This window comes from Myotis lucifugus, unplaced genomic scaffold (genome assembly GCF_000147115.1).
Source record: "Myotis lucifugus unplaced genomic scaffold, Myoluc2.0 scaffold_682, whole genome shotgun sequence".
NCBI lineage: Eukaryota > Metazoa > Chordata > Mammalia > Chiroptera > Vespertilionidae > Myotis > Myotis lucifugus.
In genome coordinates, this window is record NW_005871730.1 from 146,664 (window position 1) to 163,943 (window position 17,280).

Consider the following 17,280-nt stretch of genomic DNA (forward strand, 5'->3'; position numbering starts at 1 on the left):
CTGTGAAATATGATGTTGGTATCTTAATGGGGATTGCATTGAATCTATAGATTGCTTTGGGTAGTATAGGCATTTTAATGATGTTGATTCTACCAATCCATGAGCATGGTATATTATTCTATTTGGGTTGTTTTTTGCAGCATGAGTTGGTATTTTTCCTTTTCTTCATATGCTGAGTAATTTTGGGTTGCCTCCTGGATACTTGAATATTATGTTTTAAGAACTGGGGTTTTAAAATTTTTGGCTCAGTGGATAGAGCGTCGGCCTGTGGACTGGAAGGTCCCAGGTTCGATTCCGGTCAAGGGCATGTACCTGGGTTGCGGGCACATCCCCAGTAGGAGATGTGCAGGAGGCGGCTGATCGATGTTTCTCTCTCATCGATGTTTCTGACTCTCTATCTCTCTCCCTTCCTCTCTGTAAAAAATCAATAAAATATATTAAAAAAAAAAAAGAACTGGGGTTTTAAAATTTAAATCCTATGGAAAATGTTGCCCAGCCGGCATGGCTCAGTGGTTGAGCGTTGACCTATGAACCAGGAGGTCATGGTTTGATTCCCGATCAGGGCATATGCCTGGGTTGTGAGCTCGATCCCCAGTGTGGGGTGTGCAGAAGGCAGCCAATCAGTGACTCTCTCTCATCATTGATGTTTCCGTCTCTCTCTTCCTCTTCCTTCCTCTCTGAAATTAATTAAAATATATTAAAAATAAATAAATCTTATGGGAAATGTTGATGTTTTGTTTTACCAGGCAGTCAACCTGGTTGGGTTCAGGTTGTAAGTTCTGACTAGCCTTCTCTGTGTTGTGGTTTCAATGTCAGTTCCATTTTCAAAAGCTTTTACAATGCTATTGGGTCTGGCCCTCTTACGTACCACCTGTGGCCATTGTGAGACCTGGATAATAGTTGATATTTTACTTCTCAGAATGTTGGATATACTGTTTATGATCAGATCAATGCATGCATAGCTTGGGGTGAGGCCAGGAATTAATAACAACCTTGTGGGGTCACTTTCCTGAGCTTTAACTCTTCACATATCCCTGGTACTTGTTGGTTCCTCAGGGCTCACCTTTTCATCCAGCTGGAATGCTGGGGTTTTGTATGTCTTGCTGTGTTACGTCCAGGGCCAAGCAGCAGGAGTTCAGAGGATCACAGTCCTCCCAGTGGTGAGGATGATTTTCTTCCCAGGGAGTTTGAGTTGCCTGAGGGCCCCCACTGCCAGCATGGTCATTGCAAGGAGACCCGTTTTCTACTCCGTGAGTCTGAACTACAGTCTTTGGGTACTCTTCGCTGTGCGGATCGGTGCCACTCCTGGGCTTGGGAGTGCTGAGTTGCAGACTCACTGCTGGTCGGTGGTTCTTACACTTCTGGCCTTCTTCCCAGTCTGCCTGCTGCTGTTTACTTTCTGGGGCCTCTCATGGCAGCTCCATGTATTCTGTTCAGCATGTCAGGCTATGTTCAGTGGAAGCCAGAGAGTGGGTGTGTTTACTACATCTTATCTGGAACCAGACTTTCTAGTCCATTTTGGAGTTTGTACTAACAAAAACGTGTCCACGAGCAATACATATAACACAGTGTAACATGAGTATATAGTTTTGTATAGACTTTACAAGTTGTTTATGGATGTAGTTAATTATTTTTAAATATCTTGGGCTAAAGAAGATGGGACACTGGGTTACCTTTTACCCCTGACTGGTGGACATTCAGGTTGTTTTCAGATTTGATTCTGTGAAAATAAGGCTGCAGTAAGCATCTTTGACAAACATCTCCTGCTAGCCTGGGTAAGATTTCCCCTAGGAGTTTTCCCAGAAGAGGAATACAGTAGGTCCTCGGGTTACGTTGGAGTTTGTTCCTATGGCGCCACGTAATGCGATTTTCGCTGTAAGTCAGAACCCACCTACATAAGCACCTACATCACTCACATGGAGCACATACACAGCAGTAATGAAGTGAAACAGTAAAAAAAATTTAAAAGAAAGATAACAATTCCTGACCTTTACTTGTGGTAAATAAATAATAAAAAACATAAAGCACATATGTACATACATCGAAATGATGGAACTTTTTTTTTTTTAATAAATAAATGGGAGATGGTGACGTAACCACGAAACGACATGGACTACCTGTATTTGAGAAGTGGGACATGCACATTTTCAGTTTTATGAGATACTGGCAAGTTGCTCACCGAAGCATATGGTACATGTTTAGTCTTCTATACTTCCTACACCCTCCTATCCATATCTGTCTGCCTGTGTGTCTTTAGATTACCAGTGATGTTGAGACTCTTTTCTCATGTTCAAACATTTGAGGGGTTTTTTCTGTGATTTATCTGTTCATGTCTGTTGATCATTTGCTAATGGGTTATATTTTTCTTTGTGATATGCTGTTGTTCCTTATGTCTTCTGGATACTAAACCATTGTCTCTTTTGCTTCTGTGGTCTGTACAAGGTCAGTGTTATGGGTCCAGCTAACCCCCTCCTCCAATTTCCAAGCGAAGCTTTGTGTGAAGGCTGGGTTTCTTCTGGCCTCTCTGTTCCACTATATGGAGCTCTGTGTCTTTGTGTCCTAATGAGCTCTTGTCCATTGCATTGGGAGATGAGGAGAATTGCCTTCAGAGAGATTTGCTTACTTCTTGGCAGTCTTCCACCTGACCACTGAGCAGAGCCCATGCACAGATGTTAGCCTCAAACCCACTGGGATCTCAGTGTGCACCAGACTGAAGCGGGTCTTCTCACTTTACAATCTTTGGCTGCCTTCTAATAGGCATGCCATTTGTTCGCTTTCTTCTTCACTGTTCACTCCTAACCTTAAGTTCCCTGGAACCAGGACCTTTCTTGTACTATAAGTAAAATGTTCTTTTTTTTTTTTTTTTTTGGCCTCTTTATTCCTTGGCTGTAACTGGCTTCTTTCCTGGGGATTTTGCTTTCTTTCCCGCCTCCATAATCAAAGGCTACTCATTTCAGTACCTTGGGTGCCTCAGACCCAGAGATGGGCTTAAAAAAAAAAAAGACTTAGCCTGGCTGGTGTGGCTCAGTGCTTGAGTGTCGATCGACCTATGAACCAGTAGGTCAGGACAAATGCCTGGGTTGTGGGTTCGATCCCCAGTGTCGGGTGTGCAGGAGGCAGCCAATCAATGATTTTCTCTCATCATTGGTGTTTCTGTCTCTCCTTTTCCCTTCTTCTCTGAACTCAATAAAAATATATTTAAAAAAATTAAAATTAAAAAAAGACTTAGCTGTTTTATTTTTTTTTCAGAGCAGTTTTAGTTTGACAGCAAAATTGAGAGGAAGATAGAGATTTCCCCTGTACCCATACTCCCCACACAAGCCATAATTTTGCCTTTTCCAGAACATCATATAGTTGGAATCACAGAGTCTGTAGCCTTCTCAGATTGGCTCCTTTCACTTAGTAATATGCATTTAAGGTTCCTCCATATTTTTTCATGGCTTGATATAGATAATTTCTTTTTAGCACTGAATAACATTCCATTGTCTGGAATCACCATAGTTTATTCATCCACCCACTGAAGGACATCTTGGTTGCTTCCAAGATTGGGCAATTATGAATAAAGCTGCTATAACATTGTACATAGGTTTTTATGTGGAAGTAAGATTTCAATTCCTTTGGGGAAATACCAAGGAGCATGACTGCTTGATCGTATGGCAAGAGTATGTTTGGTTTTGTAAGAAACTGTCAGACTGTCTTCCAAATGGCTGTATTATTTTGCATTCCCACCAGCAGTGAATGGGAGTTCCTGTTGCTTCACATCCCCACCAGCATTTGGTGGTGTCAGTGTTCTGGATTGTGGCTATTCTAATAGATGTGTAGTGGTATCTTTTTTTTTTTTTTTTAAATCCTCACTGGAGGATATGGTTTTTTTTAAAAAAAATTTTTTATTGATTTTTTTTTAAGAAAGAGAGAGAGAGAAACATCTATGTTAGAGAGAAACATCGATTGTTTGCCTCCCATAGGCACCCTGACCAGGTACTGAACACACAACCTGGTGCATGCCCTGACTGGGAATCGAATCGTGACCTCCTGGTTCGTAGGTTGATACTCACCCACTGAGCTGCACAAGCCAGGTGAGGGAAGTACATTTTAAAGGCAAATCTTAGATAATGTTGAAATTCCTTAATTTAGAGTTGTCAGCATTTCCAGATATTAACAATGGTCAACCAACCTTCTAAAAACGTTTGTAACACTTGGCATCTGGGAACTAATACATATTATTTTCCAGGCAGTAGAGCTTTTATCCACAAAATGTTTAACATCCACTGAATTGGTCTAGTACTGAGTTATAAATTGGTAATTGGTGCTGTGAATGTAACCTCAATTCTTCTGAAAGGCATTTTTAGGGTTTCAACCTAACTAGTTTGATCATTCTATGTTCATTTTAAAAACCCCCACAAAAGTCTATATTTAACTTTTCAACAAGAAAATGGCAAATAACCTAATATACATATGGGCAAAGAGTTAATCAGGCAGTTCACAAAAGAAACACTGGGACTTCATAAATACAGAAAAGAATCTTGACCTCACTTGTAATGCAGATTATAACCATAATGAGATACCTTTTTATTCCATCTCACTGACAAAAAAATCAGATGTGACAGTTTCGAGCTTTGGAGAGGGTGTGAGGCTAGGTAGAGCTTATCCTGTTCACTTGCTGGTAGGAGGGAGATGGAGGCAGGTGAGCAGCGTCTGTTGCAGTTGAACACACCCATGTTTGGGACAGGTGATCCACATCCATGTGTGCATTCTAGGGGAAGTTTTACTCACAAACACCAGGATGCTTGTGCAGGATCATGGGAGCAGCCGTGCTGGTGATAGTTCTCACTGGGAACTTATCTATACCTCTGCCAGCTGGAGAATAGATAGATTGTGAACAGTTAATATGTTAGGACACATCAGTGAAAATACGTTAGAACTGTACAAATCAACGTGGAAAACATCTCACTGTGGTATGGGAGATTACATTCAGTATGCTGCTGATACATGTCAGGTTCTGTACATGTTTTGTAAAAGTTTATGGAAATGCATGACTGTTTTCCAAATCAAATGGTGATAGTGGTACCCACATCCCTGAAGTAGGTGTTCAGAGTTCACAAAGGGGATTTGACTATGGTGATAAGATATTTTTTTCTTAACCAGGGAGGTAAGTATGTATTGTTCTTTATATCTGTGTGCCTTCAGTGTTACATAGTAGAAAAAAATCTATGGATATTTGTTTAGAATTACATATGGCATTGACATCATAGATTTTTAGGTTCTAATTTGATTGGGGCAGGGCACAGAATCTAAAACAACATGGTAAATAGTTAATAACTGTGCTGCTCTTTCAAAATCGGTAGGCCTCCAGCTGCAGATTTCTGTCCATCATGTGGTCTGAAGTGTCTGATTGCTCTGCCAGTTGCTTCTCTATCTCATAACATCTGCAGTTTTCTGTAAGGATTTTATTGCTTGTTGTTCCTTAGAATTACTTGATGGTGCTAATTTGGCTACTGATGTGTGGTTTTTGTTTCTGGTGGAGGGGGCAGCACAATTGTGCCCTTTTGTTTATTGCTGGTGTGTTTTGAAGTACTGGATGTGTTTATTCTTTGTTTTAATTTCTTTTAAGAAGAATTAGGCAGTTCCCTTGATCACTTTTACTTTTAGTGACTCAGCCTTGTAGTCAGGCTGTCAGCAGGGCTTTCTGGTTTTTCGCTGGGAGAACCTGTTCTGTCCCAGGCCTGGTGTATCCAGGGGAAGGGAGTGTCCTTTTACTGAAGGAGAGTTACTTGTGATGCTTCTGTAGCATTTTAGGTTTGCCAATTTCTTTATTTTGATTTTGGGCTCTAGCCCTGCCTGCACTTTGAAAATGCCTCGGGCACACGATGGGAGTCTGTCTCCGTGTGTTTGCCCTGCTGCAGTTCCCGGCTTTATTTTAGCCTTGTTTTCAGTTATTTTATAATCAATGTCAGGTGTCTCTAAAATTCTCAAGACTGCAGAGCCTGGGAAGTTGTTAACTTGGAACCCGTTGATCTGCTTATAGGCTTGTGGTAGGAAGGAAGCAGGGTTTGCCTGTCTTTTCTGTCACTGGAAGGGGAAATCTGACTCCTAGTACTTTGGAAATGACATTTGCCTTTAGTATCTCAGTACTAGAAGAGGGAATTGAGTGGCCAGTCTCTTTTGACTTGACAGTTGGACACTTGATATTTATAAAATACTTTTGGTTGGAATAGAAATGTTGGAGCACATGCAAGGAAAACTCATTCTGGATTTGTTGTTTACTAAGTCTTGTGTGACCTTGGAGAAGTCTCTGGTCTTCTGTGAGATATAGCCTCGCAGTGACGTGGGGTCTCACATGGCACCATGGTCATCACAATTACATTTGCTCCATCTTGACTCCTTAAGGAGGGCTGACTTTGACCAAATGCGAAATTTTAAAGATATTCAATTTGTGAGTAATTTTTATTTTATTACTAGGGGCCTAGTGCACAAATTCGTGCACCTTGAAAGGAACTGTGGGCTGCGAGGCTGCAGTGGGCACAGGGGTGGGTCTTGGCCCATCCTCCGCACCCCTGCCCAGCCCCTCCTACCACAGCCCCTGGTTCTCTGTCTGCCAGCAGCCCTGCTCCTGCTGCTGCTGCTCCCACTTGCTGATGGCGCAGAGCCATTGGGGCCAGCGCCAGCAGCCGGTGTGAGTGGGCCAGTGCCTCAGCGGGTGCGAGCGGTGGCTGCTGCCCCGATCGCCCCTCAGGAGCATTGGGAGGTGGAGGAGCCTTCAGGGGCGATTGGGGCTAGAGCCAGGCGCCAGCAGCGGCTCCTGCGCCTGCAGCGGGTGCGCATGCTGGGTGGGACCATGGCGCGAGGGAGCAAAGAATTTTCAGCAAGCACCAGAGACTCGCTCTTATGACAGCATCCGGCACTCCGCCTTGGTCTGGTGCCCCTGCTCACCTGCTCCACCATCCTGCCGTGGCCGATGCCTGCCATGTTCCGCGTGCGCTCCCTGGTGGTCAGCGCATGTCATAGCGACCATTGTTTGGTTCCGCCATTTGGTCTATTTGCCTTTTATTATATAGAATTATTATTTTAAATCCTCACCTGAGGGTATTTTTCCACTGATTTTTAGAGAGAGTGGAAGAAAGAGGGAAAGATGGAGAGAAATATTGATGTGAGAGAAACACATCGATTGGTTGCCTCCTGCATGTGCCCCAACCAGGGCCCGGGCTGGGGAGAAGACTGCAACCAAAGTACGTGCCCTTGACTGGAATTGAATCTGGGACCCTTCGGCCGACCCTCTACCCACTGAGCCAACCGGCTAGGGTGTGAGTCATTTTTAACATCTTAAAATTAAATGGAGTCATTGGAGACTTTCAAGTGGACACATTTTCTGGAGTTTGCTCCATATTGCAGTTATCACTCAGATGTTAACTTTGCCGGTTAAGATCTAGAGGAGACTGTCTTGTGGTATTTTCATGTTCTAAAGCAGGGGTTCGCAAACTTTTTTGGTAGAGAGCCAGATAGAGAATATTTTAGGCTCTGTGGGCCAAAGGATCTCTGTTGTGATGACTCATTCCTGCTCTTGTGGTGTGAAAGCAGCATAGACAATACACTTAATTTTAAAGAATTCCAGCCATGTGTTGGTGATCTAAAGTAGGAACTTTTCTCTTGGGATATTGGATTAGAGATCTCAGAAAAATTTAGTGGAGGTGCTGAATTTTCCTTATGAATATGACATTTGAATAGCCCTTAATAACTCATTAAATAGATTAGTAGTGAATAGATTTTGCTTATGTGTAAAAATTGTCAGGAAAACTTGAAAGGATTGCCATTTTGGCTCATGTTGTGGCCTATGAGGAGAGTGAGGATCATAATGAGAACTGGGCGCTATTCCCTCGAGGTGCTGGTGGTGGTGTCTGCCTGGATGCCAGCCCTGCCTGCACTTTGAAAATGCCGTGCGAGCACAAGGGGAGCGATTGCTGTGTGTTTGCCTGCTGCAGCTCCAGGCCTTTGGGAATCACTCACTTTACACGTTTACACTGAGCACTCACTGTGTCCCGAGTTGGTGCCAGCCCATATGGCTGTAAAGACGAACAAGCCATGGGGCTGGCTTTTGATAAACAAAGTTTAGGGGGAAACAGTTGTTTCAACAGAAAACTGGAAAGCATGTTTCCTGGCACGTGTATATGCATGCCCTGTCGTTTATGACTGTCCGTCCCATTTTAATGGATTCAATCACAATTACTGATTTTCCTTTTGCTGAGGGCAGCATTATGTCTTGGCATGGCACTGTGACTGTCCCATCTTTATCTAAAATGTTGATATATTGCTAATTGTGGAGTTCCTTGCAGTAGATTTGATTTTTTAAAATTTTGCATTGCAGCACTAGCAGTTTGGCTCAGCGGATAGAGTGTTGGCCTACGGACTGAAGGATCCCAGGTTCCATTACAGGTCAAGGGCATTTACCTCGGTTGCATGCAGGAGACAGCCAATCAATGTGTCTCTCTCAAATTGATGTTTCTCTCTCTGTGTCTCTCCCCCTCCTTTTTCTCTCTGTAAATATCAGTGGAAAAATATCCTTGAATGAGGGTTAAAAAAATGTTTTTTTGCATTGCAGTATTATTTGCAATCTTGATTACTGAGCACTTTGGCACTCCTTAAATTTGCGCCCCAAACAAGTGCCTTACTCTGCTCACCTCATGTGGCCTTGCTAGTTAAATATTCGATTGTACGTTGGACATTGCGGAAGATACATTGTGGACTCTGGACTCTGGTGTCTTTTCCTGAAAAGAATTGATGTTTGTCCTTGCAGGTAGTTAGCTTTACCTGACTCCTCAACTCTGGCTCTCCTGAGGTGGTCACCAACCAAACCCCACACCTCGTTGTGGGGAGCCAGCTGTCCTCTCCCCTGGCTCCTGGTGTTAGTCTCCCCCTGGTGCAGTTCGAAGTTGGCCATGACCTGGGCCGATTTTGTGTTTTGTGCTTCCCTTGTTCTGGGATTGGCCTTGCTGGGCTTCCTCCTTCCTAGCTTCGCTATTTGCTGCCATTTCTTTAGCTCTATTTTCTGTGTAGTATTTCTCTTTTCCCATGTGTCAGTTGCTCTTGAGTTTTACAGTTTGATTATTATAGTTTGCATTTTTGTAAGTTCTACTGGATTGTTTTTTGAAGTGCCTGGTCATTTCTTTTTTTTTTTTTCTCACCCAATTCTGACTTTATTTACAACTGGTCATTTCTAATACTCAGTAGATCTTTGATCATGTTTTTAATTTTTAAAAAATATATATTTTATTGATTTTTTTACAGAGAGGAAGGGAGAGCGATAGTTAGAAACATCGATGAGCGAGAAACATCGATCAGCCACCTCCTGCACACCCACCACTGGGGATGTGCCCGCAGCCAAGGTACATGCCCTTAACCGGAATCGAACTTGGGACCCTTCAGTCCACAGGCCGATGCTCTATCCACTGAGCCAAACTGGTTAGGGCTTTAATTTTTTTAAAAAATTATTTACACCTATTAAACATAATCACTTTTTCTATACTGCAATTGATACCTCTAGTATATGACCTTTTACTAGAAGTAAAAATAAAAATTCTGGCTCTCATTGGTTCTTTGTGCTGTTACTTATAATATCATTTTTCATTATCTTATTTTTATTTTTTAAAAATGTTTTTATTGATTTTTAGAAAAAGAGGAAGGGAGAGGAGAGAGAGAAACATTGATGTGAGAGAGAAATATCCATCAGCTGCCTCCTGCATGTTCCCTACTGGGGATCGAGGCCTCAAACCGGGCACATGTCCTGACCAGGAATCTAACCAGCACCCTTTTTTGTTGTTGTTGTTGCATGGGATGATGCTCAACCAACTGAGCCAAACTGGCCAGGGGATGTTTTTATTTTTATTTCGAACTCACATTTGTTAGTATTGTTTTTTTGGGAATTATTTGAAGACCAGGTTGAGGGCCCTTTAAGAGAATGTTTGTTTACTTTGGCCAGGCAGTTGAAGGAGCTCCTATCCCTGGTCTCTTTGTGTTAAAGTTATTGGCTTGTGGATTTTCAGACCATACAAAAAGTATGGCCATAGGTCAAGCTTGAAAGTTAACTTTTTCCCGGCTTTCTGCAGGGGCCTGTGATCTGAATCTGTCTTGTGTTGGTCTGAGGCTGCCTGTCTGCATGAAGCCACTAATACTAATACTTAAGCTCTGCAATTCTGAAATCTATCATCTTTAGCACTTACCTCCCTGAATTTGTGTTTTCACTTACATAGTTCCTGATCAGAGAGGTTTTCCTTCTTCATTTCTTGAAATCTCATCCATTCTTTTAAGGGTTTGTGAAACATTTGTGTAGCCTTTTTTATGGATTTGCAGTGTGAAGTTTTGGGGATGTCTATATTTTGCAGTAGCGTCAGAAACCAGTCCTGTAGTTTTCCAATTTCCATTAGACTCTATATTACCAGTTGAGGTCAGTTCCCAAGACCGCTTATAAAATCCTATTTAACTCCGCATACTGCTTGGTTGGTTGTTTGGAATGGTTGGGGTTATGGCGTTTTTCATCCCTCAGGCTGTGGATTAAATCAGGCGTGTATGGCCTGACCTAGCTGCCCAGACGTCATGGATAGCATTTACTGAATGGAAAGATAGGACTAAATTTTAAGCAGTTAAATTGAACTTTCAGAGTACAGTGTATTTATGAATTGAGGGATATTTATTATATATATTATATATGTAACATATATATATATATATTTTAAAATATTTATTGTTGAGAGTATTACAGATCTGCCCCTCCCCCGCCCCCCATTACTTCCTTCCACCTGGTTCCCGCCCCTCCCCAGGCCTCGCCACCCTACTGTCTGTGTCCATAGGTAAGATCTTTGGTTAATCTGAAGGTTACCTGTATGTAAATGCAGTATTGGTAACGAGATCCTCTCTGCATTTGTGTCTCTTGATTCTGTGAGCCTGTAAGAGCTGATGTTATGGTGCTATTGCTAAAATTTCCCATTTTCCTGTAGCCTCATAGAGACAAATATTACCTCACATACCTTCTGCTTACTCTTGCTATCATCCAGATTTTAGAATTGGACATCTGATGTGTAAATATGCTCAGGTCCTCTTAACCAGCAGCTGGATTTATGGTGAAGTGCAGTGTGGAGGGGCCAGTACTTCACCACCTTCTGTTTGCATTTCAGGCTAATGCTGATGTCCCTGTACAACGTGAGCATCAATTTGAAAGGCTTGAAGTACATCAGTGAGAGCCCAGGGTTCATCCCTTTGCTGTGGTGGCTTCTGAGTGGTAAGGAGGGGGTGACCTGCACGTCTTCCCATACAGCTTACATACTTTCCCTCTGTAGCTGAGGGAGGTTGTCACATATTAGAAATTAGGATCGACTGTCCCAAGGTGTTACCATTTCTTCAAAAGAAGATTTCAAATGATGGAAAACTCAGTGGTGTGCCAAGCTATTTTTAGTTCTGTTTCTGAAGTATTGCTTTCAATTTAGTTATGATTCTGTGACACAAAGAAAAATTATGAAGCAGTTGGTAGATGTCATTGACCTGTAGGTGTCTGTGGCTCTGAATATGAAGTACAGGAGAAGTCCTAGTGTTAAAGGAATGTGGGGAAGAGGAAATCTTAAAGGAATGTGGGGAAGAGGAAATCTGAGAGATACTACAACTCTGAAGGTGTTATACACACACACACACACACACACACACACACACTCACTGAGTGGCCAGATTATTATGACCACCTGACGTTTGTAGGCAAATTAACTATAATTTCGTGCTGAAGTTTCTAGAGGGCCAGACCATTATGAATAAGGAAGCAGGTTGTTTACCACGACAATAGAAGTGATTTTTTTCTGAAGATATGGGTAAACAATGTGATTTAACAGCCTTTGAACGTGGGATACACACACACACACACACACACACACACACACACACACTCTGAGTGGCCAGATTATTATGACCACCCCATCAGTACTTCGTTGGGCCACCTTTTGCCTTCAATACTGTGGCAATTCTTCTTGGCATTGACTCCACGAGATGTTGAAAGGTGATGTGAGTAATTGACACCATGCCTGATGAATAGCACTGTCCAGTTCTGTGAGATTTGATGGTTGTGGAACCAGCTGCCTGATGGCTCTTTTAACTTTGTCCCACAAATGCTCAATTGGATTGAGATCTGGTGATTGTGGGGGCCACCTAAGCAAGGTAAAGTCTCCCTCATGTTCTTGAAACCACTCCTGCACAATACTAGCACTGTGGCATGGCGCATTGTCTTGTTGGAAGAAGCCATCTCCATTGGGATACACCATCAACATGATAGGATGAACTTGATCAGCAATGATACTTAGGTATGTTGTGCTATTCAGACGTCGTTCCACATGAATTAAAGGACCCAAATCATGCCAGGAAAAATGCCCCAAACCATAACACTGCCCCCACCAGCTTGAAGGGTTGTACTCATGCATGTGGGGTGCATGCTTTCATGCTGTTTCTGCCAAATTCTCACTCTGCCATCTGCATGGTGCAACTGGAAACGTGATTCATTGGACCACATGACTTTTTTCCAATGCTCGACTGTCCAATCCTTGTGTTCCTGTGCGAATTGGAGATGTTTTATCTTGGTAATTGCAGACAGAAAAGGTGTTCGACCAGGCCTTCGGCTTCCATATCTCATACGATGCAGTGTATGGCTAATTTGCCTATAAACATCAGGTGGTTATAATAATCTGGCCACTCATGTTCAAATATATCCCACGTTCAAAGGCTGTTAAATCGTGTTGTTTACCATATCTTCAGAAAAAAAATCACTTCTGTTGTGGTAAACAACCTGCTTCCCTATTTATAATGGTCCGGTCCTCTAGCAACTTCAGCACGAAATTATAGCTAATTTGCCTACAAACGTCAGGTGGTCATAATAATCTGGCCACTCAGTGTATATACTATAATATATATAATTATATATAATGTATATGTGTTCTTTTTGTTTTCTTTAAAATAAAAGCTATTCTTGCTGCCTCTCTCTTCTCTTCTCCTTTACCGCTAATTAACCTAATTTTTTGTACCAATCTGTTCATCATAATTTTTAGCACTATGTATTTAGTAGGTACATATTTCGCTCAAGTGTGCAAATTAATTGGCTCATTTTTTTCTAATTAGATAAAATTTTTTAAAATGAGATTTATTCTCTTTTTTTTTTTTTTTAATAATTTTAGCCTGGCCAATGTGGTTCAGTGGTTGAGCATCGACATATGAACCAGGAGGTAATGGTTTGATTCCCACTTAGGGCATATGTCTGGGTTGCGGGCTTGATCCCCAGTGTGGGACGTGCAGGACGTAGCCGATCAATGATTCTGTCTCATCATTGATGTTTCTACCTCTCTCTCCCTCTCCTCTCTCTCCCTCTCCCTTTCTCTCTGAAATCAATAAAAATGTATTTAAAAAAAATATATGTGTGTGTATACACACACACACACACATCCCCCATTCTGTTTCAGCTAGCTTGCAGCCAGTAATCCTCAGCACCTTTTGCACATTGTTTACTTTCTCATAAAAGGAGGACCTTAGCCAAAAACCATATATTCATAACCCATAGACACAGACAACAGTGCGGTAATGGCTAGAGGGAAGTGGGGGCTGGGGCTGGGACTGGGACTGGGACTGGGACTGGGACTGGGGCTGGGTGGAGGTGGGCAAACTGAGGGAAATAGAAACATATGTAATAGTGTCAACAATAAAAATAAAGTAACAAAACAAAACAAAAAACAAAGCTTTAGGCTAAATGTTCTCTAGGGCTTCTTCTAGTTCTTGTACTCAAGAAATTTTCCTGGGCTGAGTGAAAATTCTTAGGAGTTTCCGTGTAATATGTGCAGCTTCCTAAGGAGCAAGCTCATAGAGTGTTGCTCACACAGAATCTGGTGCTCTTTGACCAGCTGGATTGTTTCTGCTTAAACCTTGGTCATGTGCAGTAGTGGGTGGTACTGCTATTGCAACTGGGGCATCAGGCTTTCTTGTCCATGAAGACAATTACTCTGTGTGTGTGTGTGTGTGTGTGTGTTTTACATAATGGGCACAGCTCAAACCCTCATAAATCTTTTTTAATATATCTTACTTGATATCTTTAGAGTTATTTATTATCACAGTCAAACAAAACAAGGTCTATCAAGCCCAGGATGTTTGACCCCTTAATTGTGTATGGAATTACCTTAACTTAAAATTTGAAATTTGTTATAGAATTTGGTGTATGTTTTAGGAAGATGAATATGTATTTTACTATAGAAGAGAAAAATAGGAATAAGACTAGTTCCCTGAAAAATATCATGTGCTGCTTGATGCTGGTGGTGTGATTTCTTCAGATTCTAGATTATAATAATTGTTTAGGACTAGGAGAGAATTTGAAAACTGATTTATTCTAGACAATTAAGAATCTCTTCTAATTTAAAAAGATCTAGGAAAAACTATTTTATTCTCTCAGTAATCAGCTTCTACTTTTATCAGTTTTCCTGTTTGGAAATTTGATGTATTTTAAAGAGCTTGGACTTTGGATTTATTAGACCCAGACTGAAACTGCAGCTCTTCTACTTGGAACTTACCTAAGCACTTAGGGTCCCCTCTTTTCTGATCTGTAAGTAAGTGGGGATTTCTACCTCAAGGGTCTTCATGTTGATTAAAGTGCAATAGTGCCTGGGCCAACACCTCATATAGTAGGTGTTAAGTAGGTCTTAGTTTCCCTTTTTATTTCCAATCTGAGTCTTTTATGCCAAAATAAAAGCTCATTTCCTTTTATTTTATTTAAAGGTGGCAAGTTGCTTTCAATGAAGCATCCGGACTTCTTTGCTATTAATAATGTTTTACTAAATGGTCTCATTTCTTTTTACTTTTACTGGATATCATTTTCCTTCTCTTTATTCAACTAGGTGGCTGGCTCTTTTCCAGGCGTTCTCCAAATTCTTCACATTCCTTTTAAGCCGCAGGTCTGGCAAAGAACTCTAGCAAATAACTGATGAAGACAGAGTGTATTGGGCTGACGACCACATGTTGTGTAACTGTTAATGCAAACCAGTGTTATGATGACTCTTGTAACAGTAGTGATGCATTTCCTACCCACATTTACAGTGTTGACTAGGCATAGAGGCATTTGCATCCCATCTTACATTTATTTGGCTTGTCTAAGTAATATGAAACACTGATCAGTTCTGCCAAATTTATATTTCTCCTGAACTCCAGACTAATATTCAACTATCTATTTGACTCTCCACATGGGGGTCTAATAGGCCTTCAAACTCAATGCGTTTAGACTAAATTCCTAATCTTCCACCACACTAAAATACATATGGCTTTCCCGCCCTCAGTTGATAGTAACTCTATTTTTTCTAATTTTTCAGGCCTTTAAAAACCTTGGAGTAATTCTTACCTCCTTTTTCTCTCACTCACATCTAATCTGTTGGGAAATCCTGACAGTTCTATTGTAAGCTATATCCAGAATCTGACCACCCTTGACCATTGCTGCTGGCCAATACTGCAATGAGTATATCTCAAGTAAAAGTAACTTTCTTTTTACTTATGGTGTCTCATTAATGGTGAGATTTAATGCTTGAATAATAACTTTTAGTTTACTTTGTAAATAGTAGTGGAAGAGATTTTTAAATTTCTCCTTTTTAAGCTTAAATTTACTTCTAAACAGCATTCTTTTTGGCTAGTGCTTATTTGCATATATAAGCAAATTTTACTTTGGATTTTATTAGAACTAGTCGCTCATAAAATAATGGCTTCTCATATAAATGAGTACATGAGACCTTGATTATATTGTGAAAAACTAACTTATTAAGTAATTAAAGTATGCACCTTTATTGAAAAAGCAAAGTAAGCAAATTTATACATTTGATCCATTGAAGTACAGATGCTCCCCCCCACCCCCCTGGCCAGTCTGAAGAGCAGGCTTGGTGGAGGTCTGAGGCATTATGTATGCTCCTGTCTTAAAATTCCGCTGCTGCCTGCCAAGCTTAGAGGCTGAAACCTAGGGCTTTCTTGCTCAGATTAAAATGGCTCTCCTTTTTTTCTCTCTTTTCTTTCCCCCTCTCCCCCTCCCTTTCTGTATTAACCATTTGCTCTGTCCTTGGTGAGGGGTGAGGAGGGGGGAGATAAGGGATTTTTAGTTACAGGTAGGCTATAAATTAGCTAGTGGTCATGCCTTTGTTTAAATTTCCGTGGGACTTTTATGACTCTTTTACAACTTTTGTAAATAGTCTTAGAACTAATTTCTTTTAAGAAGAGAGAATAAATTCTTAAGTCATTCCAGGGCCCTTGAAATGTTCCAAAGCTATCTCTTGGTTAAAGTCTTGAAATTGAACTTGGAAAGACTATCAAATATACATCACCCAAAGATTGTATTATGCACTTTTTGTAATTATTCTAAAAGACATCAATTAAATTTAAACCAGTTTTAATATTAAAAATTTGGTTCAGACCATAGAATTAATTCTCTTTTTCAATCAGGCCAATAAAATACTATATCCTAGGTTGAAATTTTACCACACGTAGTACACAGACACACATACACATAAAGACTATAACATATTTTGAACTACCAATTTTTCCAGAGAAAACACAAGAATTATTTTCCTCAAAAATGAATTTCTATACTTCATGCATTCTGTTATCACAACCATATAATTTGTCCCAACTTAGTTTGAACTTTGAACTTTTAGAAGCCTCAAATTTTTGGTGGCAAGTTAAATACTTAGCATTTTCAGATTAGTAATATATTCACATTTTTAAGGATATATTTCAAATAAAATACAAAACATTCAATTAATAGAATTAAATTTATTCCCTAGATTCTTCATATGAGGCAAACTCAGATTAATATTTCAGTATCCTGTTATTTCAAAATACTTAGATGTTTAATAATCTTTACTATTTAATTCAGCAAACTCCAAAGTTTTAAGTTACCAAAGACTTCGGAAAACTATGTTTAGGCATATATAATTACCACTGAAAAAGATTTACCACATACCCTTCATTTTAGTTATATATATTTTGCCTTAACAACTTCGAGATTTTAAAGCCAATTATTATTACCCAAGGCATTTTCCTTGGCAAGTTCTGTAACAGAGATAACTCACTGGCTTTCAGTGGCTTTAATGTTAAAGTACTATTTTATTTTATTTTATTTTATTTTTCTTTATAAAAAAACAGGAGTGCCCCTGGGACCTGGGAGTCAACCTTGGAATCTAGTCCATTATTATTCAAGAACTGCCCATTATCATGGAAATATTAACCTTGTTGCCCAAACCCAGCCTG

The 17,280-nt window shown here is 40.6% G+C and overlaps 1 protein-coding gene across 1 annotated transcript in view; it reads left to right on the forward strand.

Moving 5' to 3' along the window:
* Positions 1 to 17,280, forward strand: part of HSF2BP (heat shock transcription factor 2 binding protein) — a 71,158-nt gene that overhangs the window by 27,981 nt on the left and 25,897 nt on the right. Inside the window, exon 7 of the mRNA XM_014447583.2 lies at positions 11,163 to 11,266. Within this exon, the coding sequence (XP_014303069.1) occupies positions 11,163 to 11,266 (104 nt within the window). The remainder of the gene's footprint in view (positions 1 to 11,162; positions 11,267 to 17,280) is intronic.